Source organism: Phoca vitulina, unplaced genomic scaffold (assembly GCF_004348235.1).
Source record: "Phoca vitulina isolate PV1807 unplaced genomic scaffold, GSC_HSeal_1.0 scaffold40, whole genome shotgun sequence".
NCBI classification, from domain to species: Eukaryota; Metazoa; Chordata; class Mammalia; order Carnivora; family Phocidae; genus Phoca; species Phoca vitulina.
The window spans coordinates 14,603,625-14,615,115 of NW_022589743.1; the positions used below are offsets into that span (position 1 = coordinate 14,603,625).

Consider the following 11,491-nt stretch of genomic DNA (forward strand, 5'->3'; position numbering starts at 1 on the left):
TGGTGGGGCAGCAGGGAAGGATTGAATTGACCCAGAAGAGGAGACTCTCTAGAACCCACACACCCCACAAGAGGGATTGCCTGTCAGGCTCAACCTCCAGGGTGTGGGGGCCAATTCCAGGAAGGGCTCCTGCAGCCACGGGCCAGGAATGACCTTGCTATGAATCATGTGCTGCCAGCACTTACTGGGCCTTAGGCGTGAGGGAGGGCGGGCACAACTCAGGGAAGAGGTTTCAGCCCTGGGACCGGAACAAGCTGTGCCCGTCCTGGCACCCACTGGCCAGGTTTATTACTGTGGGGCCAGGGGGACGAGGGAGGGTCACGTGCCTTCCCCCTGGGCTCCTTGAGTCCCTTGGAGAGAGCTGGGGCTTCCGGGTCCTGCTGCCCTGTTATTCACTGAATGCCGCCTGGAGGGCCCGGACGGGTGGCCGTGGGGCTTAGTGGTGGGGGGCACAGTTGGGATTTCTGAGAGCCCTGAGCCTCGGGTGGGAGGGGGTACTCTCAGATCCCCCAGGGGCTGCACCAGGAACCAAAGAGAACAGGTTTGGTGTCCACACACCCCCTGCTGACACAGGCTGCCTGCTGTTGCCATGGTGCTGGTAATACCACCCCCCTCACGGCTACGTGGTCACCCGCACGAAGGGAGGGGGGTGCTTATTCTTGGTCACGAAGGGGAAAAGGGGAGGGGAGGCTCTGGAGGGGAAAAGGGGCGGTCAGGGGCTCTGAGAGTGTCAGGGCAGCAGAAGGCGTAGAGGTCACCTCCACCAACCAGCTCCCTCCAGAGACTGAGGGCTTGCAGGGCGTGGGGGTGGAGGGGCTTCTAGCACCGGGTAATGGGATCCCTCGAGTGTCCGATTAGCTTGCACATCTTCCTGTGGGGAAGTTCACCACCTCCAGATGGTAGAACCTGCTAGAACCCCCCCTCCCCCAGGGACCCCTCTTCACCCAGCAAGCCTCATTCTCCTCCCCTTCCCCGAGCTCATGCTCCACAATCCAGCCCTGCCCTGGATGATGAGATCCCAGAGCCTGGGGCCCCTCGACCCCTGCTTGCCTGGCTTGGGACCTGTCCTTGGGCCCCTTATCTCCTTCTCCCTCAGTTTTCTGGACCCTCCTCCTCCCCATACCTGCCTCCTCCTGGTCTCACAAAGTGTCCAAAGACCCTCGGATTCACCTTGGATAACTGCAGCTGCCTCCCCTCCCCCCTCCCCGCTGCAGCCCCTGCTTCCCCCAACGGAGCACATCAGACCCCTCTGCTCTAGCCTCTCATGTTCAAAACCAGCATCCTTACAATGTCCTCCTACAAGCCCTCCCTGCCCCCCACACACTTAACCTCTCCCTTTTCCCCTTTACCTCTCCCACTCCCCTGCCCTCCAGCTCTCTCTTGAGGGCTTTCTCCTTCCCTCACTCCACTCCTGCTGGCCTCCCTGCTCTTCCTCTGACTGGCGCCCTTCCCTCCCCACAGGAACACCTGCTGGCTCCCAGATGGCCCCCCTCCCTGGCCTCCTTCAAGTCTTCCCGATGTCCCTTCCGGCTGAGACCTTCCCTAACCACCTTCCCTTCCTGATTATCCTTCTCCATAGCTCTTACTGCCTTCTGATACGCTGTACGATGTTTATTTTATTCATAGTGACTCCAGCTAGACTGGACTCCAGGAGGGCCGGCATTTTTCGTCTGCCTTCCCTGCCACATCCCCAGTGCCTAGAACATAGGCGCTCAAGAAATATTTGGGCAAAGAAATGAACCCCCTGGCACCTACCTTGCCTAGGCTGCACGCACACTCCAGGCCGAGGACAGAGGAGACAGCGCTGGGCTGGGGGCTGAGGCATCTCTGTCAGAGCCCCACCATGTGGCCTTCATCCAGGCTGCTCTCTGTTCTGAGCTTCGGCTTCCTCCGTTATACAGTGAGGAGGCTGGATTGGAACTTCTATGGCTTTCTCTGTGTTGGAACTCAGAGCTGTCTTTGCATCTCTCCAAGTGGGGTGTAGACAGGGAGTTCACAAAGGTGGGAGGGGGTGCCTCATGGTCCCTGCTCAGAAGAAATCTCCAGGACTTCAGGCCCCTCCCCTGGAACGGCGGCGGGTTGAGGGGAACAGGGCAGGGATAGTCATGGAAACTAAAAATAGACCTGAGAAAGTTTTCTCCAAAAATATATCCATTTAATCATCATCAAAATCCAAGCTAGGAAGCCTGAGGAATGGAGGCCCCAGGCCTCTACACACTGAGAGCAGAGGTCAAGTGTCCAGAAGGAAGCGATCATCGGAGGAAGCCAGCCGTCAGGCAGGTGAGCGTGGGGACCAGCAGGGTGGGCAGGGGCAAGGGAAGCAGCTGTCCCGGGGCCTGAGACTTGAACACGAGGCGCTGCCCCTGGTCCTGCAAGGGCCTGACGTTATCTGTCATTCTCAGTGTCCGCTCCTTATCATAGTACAGCTTCTTGGAGAATGTGAGGATCTGTGGAAGGGACCGGGCTCAGCAGGAAGCCAGGAGCGAGCAGACCTGTGCTCCCTGCTGTGTGACCCCAGGCCAGTCACCTTGCCTCTCTGAGCCCTCTTTAGTAAAGGGGCTCAGAATCCCTAGCTCTCGGGTTTCTTTTTGTTTTGGTTTTGTTTTTTGTTGTTGTTTTTTTTCCCTAGCTCTCAGGTTTTTGTGCAGATGAAAAGAATAAGGGATGTAGAGTGCTGGGCACTGGTAGGGGCTTAGTTCCCATTAGCTTCCCTTAGCCAGGTGGACACACAGCTCACAGTTTTGAGGGCCCATAATCACTGATCACTGCTGTATTATCACTGTTACTATAGAACAGTGGTTCTCAGACTTGAGCGCGTGAGCATCACGGTGGGGCGGGGCGGGGGGGTGCTTGTTGGGCCCCACATTGCCAGGCCCCACCCCCGGAGTTTCTGATTCAGTAGGACGGGGTGGGGGCGGTGAGTTCCGAGAAATGAAATGTCTAGCATGTTGATGCCACTGGACCAAGGACCACCGTTTGAGAGGCACCGTTCGGCAGTAAAAGTATCCCTGGAGCAGGGATCTGGGCCCTTGGGTTCACGGCTGTATCCCTGGAGCCTAGTGGTCGTAAGGCCTCGAGTACCCTTGTTGAATGAATGGACTGTTCTCCTACTGTGGCTGCACGGCCCCTCTCTCTGCTGCTCCTGGCCAGCCCCGGACCCTCCCCCTTGCTGACCCCTCCTCCCCCCCCAGGACACCAGCTCCCTGCCCTCAGCTGGACAACTCCCACCTACCTGCAGGGGGCAGCATGGAGGCCTTTTCTGACTGCTCCTGCCACAGCCTCCCCCCAAAGCCCTCAAGCCAGGGACGGGATAGGCGAGAGCTTTCTTGTTTGTCTGCCCCAGGGAGGGTCTATGGATTCAACCAACAGGACCTCAGCTCCCTGGGGTGCCCCATCCCCACCCCAGCCCAGGGGGCCTCCGTGAGGATCCAGAGGGATGGTTTCTGAGGAACTGGGCGGTGGGAGGCCGCACCCTTGGCTGGGGCCCTATGTACCTGATCCCTGTGGAGCTGAATGCGTTCCTGGAACACGGTCCAGACAACCGTCTCTTGGCAGCCTGGAGTGGTAAGTGAGCCCAGGTAGCGGTAGTAATGCCTCAGTTTCTCCTTCTTGGGGAGCAGGTCGAACAGGCTGATGCTCTCTTTCATCATGGTGTTCATCTCTGGGGCAGAGGTAGGTACAGAGGACACCGTCGATTGGCGGGGGAAGCAGGGGATCCCTGAGAGCCCCGGCCACCGCATCACCCCGGCCCTTCCTCTGTAGGAAGAAGTCTCCTTCCCTCCCCTCCCCCCAGCCACTCACGGGGTCTGGGGACATAAGACAGCGCCTCCACCAGGGGCTGGAAGCCATCATTCTCCTCAGATCTGACCTGGAACAGAAGGGGAGGGGGCTTGAGAGGGACCTGTGGAGAGCCAGTGCTGACGACCAGTCCATTCTCCTGGTCTGGGGTGGGGAGGGCAGGCAGCTTCTGGGACTGAGGCCCTGAGAGGCTCTGGCCTCCCCACCTGGGGGTATACAAGCTGCTGAGAAACAGAGGGGAAGTCGGGGCCCCCAGCCCCCCCCGCCCCCCCCCCCCCCCCCCCCCCCCCCCCCGCCTTGCTGGAATCCCGGATCTCTGGATCCTAAGAAGCAGCTTCTCAGCCCCTGGGGGATGAGGGTCCCACCTCCACCAGGAAGGCCAGCACTGCAATCTCATCTTTGGAATCCTGGGCCTCTTTCTCGTTCCTCGATGTCCCCTTCTCTTTCTCATGTACTATGTGCATCTGGTGGGGGAGGGGAATGGAGAGAGGACCTGTGAGGGGGCTGGAGCACCCTTCTTGCCCAAGGCAGGTCCACCCAGAGCCCAGCCATGCACTGCCCTGGAAAAGGGCCCTCACCTCCATGGCAAAGCGACCCCCATCGATGGTGTGCTCTGAGCCCCCATCCAGCACCTCGGACCAGTGCAGGTGCAGCTGTGTGGCCCGGTACTGGGCACTCAGTCCTCCTCCAGTGATGGAAGCCTTGCCCTCCAGCAACACCATCACTGGAGGGCACAAGAGGGGGCTGAGTCCTCGCACCCACCTCCCCAGCCCCTCCCAGCCCACCCACACAGAACCTTCTCTACTGCCCCCCACCCTTCACAGGCTACACTCCTGGGCCCCGCAGGGACAGGATGGGATCAGACAGGTGGTACAGCCCAGACCTGTCGCTGGCCACGCGCTGCCTCCCGCCCCTGCCCCAGCCTGCCTCTCCCTCTGCACACCCCCGCTGCCCCAAACATGCACCTCAGCCCAGTCCCTCCCCTGCTTCAAGCCCCTCCCTGGTGCTGGGGCCTTCTCAGTGTCCAACCTCCTCAGCCCCCAGGTGACCTGCGCCTGGGCCCAGTTCAGCTGCTCCTGGCCTGACTCTGGCCCGTCCTAGTTCCGCTCTCTGCCTCCATGCACACGGCGCCACACACGATTTTCTGAACACCCCAAGCCACTTCACACCTCTGCGCCTTTGCCATATCGTTCCCTCTTCCTAGAACGCTGCCTGCCCCTCCTCCACCCAGACTGCCCTGATGAAAGTACTGAAGATACTGTGAAGTGCTCCTTCCCTTCCAAAGCCCGGCCTGTTTCCCCTACCCCCCGACCCCTGGGCTTTGCAGCCCCTCTGCAGCAAAGGTGGACCTGGAGGAGCCCCCCAGCCCCTGCCTGCCCAGGTCCCCCCTTCCACCTGCCCGAGACCCACCTGAATGCCCATTGTTCTGGACTTTCCATTTTTGCTTCTTGTCATAGCCAGAGAAGGAGAAGGGTCCCAGGTCTGGGTCTACCTGTGCCTTTGTAGTGACAATGTTGATGGGGGACTGGCGGTTCTTCTGGCAGTCTTCACCCCACTGGCTAGGCCCTGAGCAGGGAGGAGGGGTCGGCTGAGAGTCAGGGGCACATGGCACCTCCTCAAGTTCAAGGAGGGGAAGGAGGGAGTGCTTGGAAGCTGTGAGTGGAATCCCCTGGAAGGGGACCTAGGAAAGGACAAGCTGACTAACAGTAAACATTATCTGAGGGCTTGGAAGCGGGGAAGGAGACCCTGGAGGATGCTGATTCCCTAAACACAGGTGGTTGGGGCTTGGGGAGGGGGCAACACTGTTCAGTCACTGAAACAGGGCGTAGGCAGCAGGACAGCAGACTGCAGGGAAATGGATCAATGGTTGAAAAATAAATGCTAAGGACAACCTCCCAGGTCCACCCGAAGAGGTGTCACTAGAATAGAACCAACTCTTTATTTTGTTATAAGAGCCCAATGCGGGGCGCCCAGCTGGCTCAGTTGGTGGAGCATGTGACTCTCGATCTCAGGGTTGTGAGTTCAAGCCCCAGGTTGGGCAGGGAGCCTACTTAAAAAAAAAAGTAAAATGTGTCTCTATATCTGATGCTACTGCTGATTTGTTTGTTAGAGCACTTCCCCTCTTAGTGACAATGACAGGAGATGCCAGGGAAGACTCGGGTCACTCTACCTTCCCTGTCCTCTGAACACCAGGACTGTGTGTGTGTGTGTACACGTGTGCGTGCGCGTGTGTGTGTGTGTGTGTGTGTGTGTTTGAAGAACTGATATCTGACTGGGGGACCATCATTACTCTTATCCTTCCCACCCTCCCTGGGTTTTCATTCTGACTTGGGCAGTCCCCACCACGCAGAAAAGCCTGTCCCCAGGACTTGCTGTACTCACCCAAGCAAGTATAGTTGGAGGCCTTGGCTTGAACCTCGTAGCACCAGTGTGACCCTGGAGTAGAGAGAGGAAGCCTGTGAGGCCTGTGTCGGCGGATTTGTGCACACACGTGTCTGGGAATAGAGCTGAGCTGTGTGCACATAAGCAACACTCTGTGTGTGTGTGTGTGTGTGTGTGTGTGTACACAGTGGGTCAGACACTAGGAATATCCCTGGAATCAGAGACCCCCTTGGGTTGGGGTAGAGCATTCCTGGAGTCTGGGACAGAGGCCCAAAGGAAGGAGACTTGAGAAAATATAGGGATGGGGAGAGAAGTGGTAGAAGCAGCCAGGCCCCAGGTGACCCATGGCTGATCAACTGGTCATCGTGCCCAGGGCACTGGTCCTCAGGCTAAACACCCACTGTTGAGGGGCCTTGGGAGGTCCTCTGAGGCCCTCACCGCTACCCCTGGGCTGGCCTTGCAGTTGCTTTCAGCCTCCTCCTCCTCCCTTGTATCTCCCACCCCAAACCTGGAAGGGAGGTTCTGGCGAGAGGACAGGAAGAGATTCAGGCCCAGTCTCCCCTCCTGGGACAATAGAGCCAAGTTCAGCTTGGCTGCCTTCCCAGACTTGATCCGGGATGATGGAGATTAGACTAGCCCTTCCCTGGAACACATGCTCTTGTGTGATTAAGACCCATTCTGGACTAAACTCTCACAGCCCACCAGGGAAGGCAGTCAAGCCTTTTCCCCTGTCCCACCACCCCAAAATCCTGGGACACGGGAGCAGATTCGGGTTCTAATCCCAGCTCTGGTTCAGGGCAGTAGAACCAGCATCCCTGAAAAGAGGCTGCACTGCAAACATACTACACTAAATGCAAGATATTACCCAACAGGGGAAACTGCCAGGGCAGGGCGCCTTGGAACCTTCTGTGCTTCCTGCTCGGTTTTTCTGTAAACCTAAAACTGCTCTATAATTATAGTCTATTGATTAAAAAAAAAAAAAAAAAAAAGGCTGCAGCAGTAGGATGGACAAAACATTTGATCCAGAGCTGGAATTCTGGCTGGACCATTTAGGGGCAAGTCACCTTAATCTCCCTGAGCCTCAGTTTTCTTATCTGTCAAATGGAGCTAAGAGCATCCGCCTCATTGGGCTGTGGGAGGATTAAATGAGAGATGGTAGAGTCGTCCAGGCAGCCTAGAAGCATAGTAAAGTCCCCAGTGAGTCCTTACTTTCCCCGGCCTCCCTCCCATTGGCCTCAGATCAGTGCGCAGATGGCCAAAGCCCAGGCTGGGCAGAGAGGAGAGAAATGAAGTGAGCTGGAAAGAAATCAGGGATGAGAAAATTCCCAAGAAAAGCACAGCTTCCCACTCAGCCTGAGCTGAGGGCTCTGAGCACCTCCGCCCCCTTCTCTTGGGGCTGACTCCATCCACCCCACCTCTCCTGGGGTCTCTGGAATGAGGCCAGGGTCGGGCAGGAGCCAGGAGGAGGTCAGGTTCTCGGTAGGGGAGGGGACAAGGGGCTCCAGGCCAGGAGAGTGAGCATCCCCAGAAAATGGAGCACCTTCTCGCTCCAGGCCCCTCAGAACCAGCTAGGGCTTTGCGTTTGCCAGCTCTGGGTCCGGGGCTTCACCGGCTGCCTGCCATGCCAGTCCGACTGCTTTCAGAATCTGCCAGTTCCTGCAGTGTCCTCCCCACGTCTTCCATCCGTTCCCCCCACCCCCCCCACCGAGGGGAATTTCCGCATCCCAGGAACCCCCATGTGGGTCAACTCTGCAAGGGGCAGAGGCCCCTCTCTGCAGGTGGCCAGAGCTGGGAAGTTGGAGCCTGCTCACCTGGCTCAGTCCTGGCTCAGTCCTGGCTCTGGCTCTTGCTTCCTCTCTACAGGAGAGTTCATTAACTTTGCTGAGCCCTCCATTCTACCTCAGGCAGAACGAACTGCTACCGAACAGCCCGGGACTGTGGTCAGGGTCTGAGGAGACGGATGGAGCTCACTTGTAACCGTGAAAGGCTCCTTGTTGTAATTCACCTGTGTCCTCCCCTCTCAAAGGTCCTGAAGGCAGAAGGGGCCTCCAAGGTTGACTGGAAGCCCCAATGGAAACTCTTCCAGGGGAAGCCTTGCTGAAGCCAGAGTCCTGAGGAAGGGCGGACCCTTCTCTCAGCCTCCCCAGGGCCCATCTGGTTCAGGCTGAGCCATTCTCAGGAACGTGCTCTTCCCTGACTCTGGCGACAGCTCCTTGTTTTGTAATGGTGACCTTTGATCCACTATCTTAATCATGGAGACTTTCGACCCATGTGGCTGAATGCTCTTGTAACTACCCTCTTCGGGAGGTAAGAGCCAGGAAAACAGTGTTGATGAGGCCAGGGGTCAGGTCTATGTCCATGGGCTGAGGTGGCAGGGTTATAAACCAGCTCAGGTTCCTGTAGTCATTCATGAGAGGGCTGCCCTTGCAAATAATGACAAGCCTGCTGCCTCAGTCCATCTCCAGAGGGCCTGGGAAGGAGAGGGGCTCCCCACAGACAGATCTCGGCTCCAAGCTCCAGGTTCTACCTAGGTGACCCGCCCGGACCAGGGATGCAGTCATCAACCATCACCAATCACCCAGCCACTGTCCCCCACCCTTGACTTGCCCCCCCTTCCCCTTTCTTTAGAGTCGACTCAAGAAGTTCTCTCTGACGGACCTTGCTCACTCTACCCATCCCCTCTGTGGGGAAGAAGGAATCCTGGAAACCAGCTCAGCAAAACCCAACTATTTCCTGGCAAAGTCTCAGCAACTCCCGGCCAGGGTTCTGGGGCCCCAAAGACACCTAGGATCCTCTCCCCTCCTCCTCCCTCCATGGCAGCACATGCTCTGGGTCATCTGATGTGTATCCTGGTCACTCTCCAGCCTCAAGTGTCCCAGGGGATGAAATGGGTAGAGGAAGACAGGCCCCAAGACGGTTTCCAGTCAGAAAGCCCCAGAGCTTAAGGGGAGCACAGCTTGTAGGAGGGGGCAGCTGAGCTAGATTCCTGGCTGGCTGGCCCCAGGCCGGTGGTAGAGCCATGACGCCATCACGCATGGGGGGGTCTGCCACACGCCACTCAGGTACCGCACGAAGCACTTACACCCACTAGCTCACCTGAATCCTTAAAACACCTGAAGTCAGAATTATCTCTATATTGTGAGAAAACTGAGGTGAAGTGACTTACCCAGGGCCACACAGCTACAAAGTAACAGAATTAATTGCAAAGTGTTTCTCTTTTCTCTTTCTACTGAGCCCAGCCCCTTAGGTAGGTTTCAAACTCCATGGTTACATATAAATTTTTTCACATCCCGGCTTTGCTCTTTTCTCCTTCCTCCTCTCCTAGGAAGAAGCCAGTAGTTTCTGCAAGATTCCCCTCATCCCCTCCACCACACACACACACACACACACACACACACACACACAGAGCTAAATCTTTCCTGCAAAGGGCACATTCCTGCAAAAGCCCCTCTCCTTCTCTGCTGCCGAGGGCACCCTCACCCCTCACTCCACGACTCCAAGAAAGGAGCATCTAGCTTTGGAGAGGAAGTTTGGCCAGCTGGACCCGAACGGGGGACCATCGGAGGGGTAGCTGAGCCGGGGACTGGCGGATGAGGGCTTCCTGCAGAGGAGGTGGTCCCCTGTGGGGCCGCAGAAAAATGCCTCCCTGGACCCCTGTGCCCAGCCGTGGGGTTGGAGGCGCTTTCAGCTCCTTATCAAATATTAACACACAACCCCTGCCACCTCCCACCTAGGCGAATAATTAAGAGCTCGGCCACATAATTAATCTTTAAACGAAAATCACCCTGGCCGGAAAGACCGGCTCGGCCAGGGCCTCGGGTCTCCTCGTGCCCCCCCTCCTCCCGCCGCAGGCTCCCAATAGGGCGCTGGGGGCTGGGGAGGGGAAGGGGGCCCGGCAGCCTCTGGTGACAAGGAACCCAGGGTGCGAAGCGGAAAACCCAGGTCTCCGGTGCTCTGGGCGGGGGGCAGCCCCTCAGCACTGAGCCCCGGCGGGACGGACAGCGACCCAGGGACAGGCTGAGGACCAAAGGCGCGGGCAACGCCAGAAAGGGCGAGAACGGCGGCGCGCGTCGAGGCGGGTCGGAGAAGCGGCCACATCACTGACTCGCACGCTCGCCGGGCCGAGCGCCCCGCAAGCCCCGCAAGGCCCGCAGCAGCGCACACGCGTGCACACAGCGCTCCGCCGCCGCACGTGGCCGTCCCGCTGCGCCCAGGGCCTCGCGCCCGCCCCGTCCGCCCTCCCGCCCCGCGGCCGCTGCGGCGCCCCCACAGCCCGAGCCCCAGCGCCCCGCGCGCACTGGGGCTGGGGGCACCGGGGGGCGCCCGCCCAGGGGCCGGAGGGGAGCCCGCGCGGTCACCTGCGCTGGCCGAGGGCCGGGCGGCGGCGAGGGCCAGGAGCGCGGGCAGCAGCCGCATCCCGCACAGGAGCCGAGACGCCGCCGAGCCAGGGGTCGCGTGCCGAGGAGGCCTCCGGGGGTGCCGCGATCATGCCGGCCCCGGGTTTTATAGCGGAGCCGCGACGGGAGGGAGCCCCGACATCGGGACGCGGGCAGCGGCTCCTCCCCCTGGCGGAGCCTCCCCTCCTCCCATCCTGTCCCTGCGCTGAAATCTGCTCCCCTCCTTGCGCTCCCACCCCCTGCCGGGCCACCTTGTGCCTCGTGCCCGCACCGCCACCACCCCGCCCCCGCCGCCAGCTCCGCTCCTCTCGCCTCGGAGGCAGCGCCCTGCCCCACCCCGCAAGAGCCGCCCGCCCCCGTCTCACACCTGGTCTCTGGTTTGGGAACGGGGTGGTGACCTCGCGAGGTACTTGATCGATACAAGGGTGGGTGCCCGGATTCCTGCCTTTGAGCATTTTGGCCTGGACCCCCGGCGCCGCCCTCTCGCTCCCTCCAGTCTGCCGGGGCCTTGGAATAGGCTTGGGTTGGAGTGGACGGGTAGAGATAGCCTCCCGAGGATGGTGCTGTTGAGGGATGTGTGGTGGTGTTTCTTGAATCCGGTGTCCCCAGAAAGAGGGCTTGCTTTTTTCGCTCAGGCTGTGGTCCCTGATTATCTGGTCTCTTTTCTGTTTCCTCCCAGGCTGCTCCAAACTTAATTTCTAAGCAGACCAAAGACCCTTCTTCCAACAGAGTGAAGACGCCTCTAAATTGCTGTGTGAGCATTTATGTGATGGCCAGAGCGGGGGGAGCGGGGAGGGGGGCTGGTGAGGGGCAGAACTGAGAAATAGATCCCAAGGGGCTTATGGGGTCAGAGGGAGGGGGCTGGCTCCTGTCTTGAGGCCCCCAGACCCCTGAGATGAGATGGGAAGAGAAGA

The 11,491-nt window shown here is 59.2% G+C and overlaps 1 protein-coding gene across 1 annotated transcript; it reads right to left on the bottom strand.

Moving 5' to 3' along the window:
- Positions 1-2,133: 2,133 nt before the first annotated feature.
- Positions 2,134-10,805, bottom strand: CA4 (carbonic anhydrase 4). Its single transcript, XM_032428849.1, has 8 exons — positions 10,539-10,805; positions 6,181-6,234; positions 5,209-5,364; positions 4,377-4,522; positions 4,164-4,262; positions 3,802-3,868; positions 3,495-3,661; positions 2,134-2,447 (listed from the first exon to the last, which is right to left on the bottom strand). The coding sequence occupies exons 1-8, from the start codon at positions 10,594-10,596 to the stop codon at positions 2,253-2,255; spliced, it is 942 nt and encodes a 313-aa protein (XP_032284740.1). The 5' UTR covers positions 10,597-10,805; the 3' UTR covers positions 2,134-2,252.
- Between the last annotated feature and the right edge of the window lie 686 nt (positions 10,806-11,491).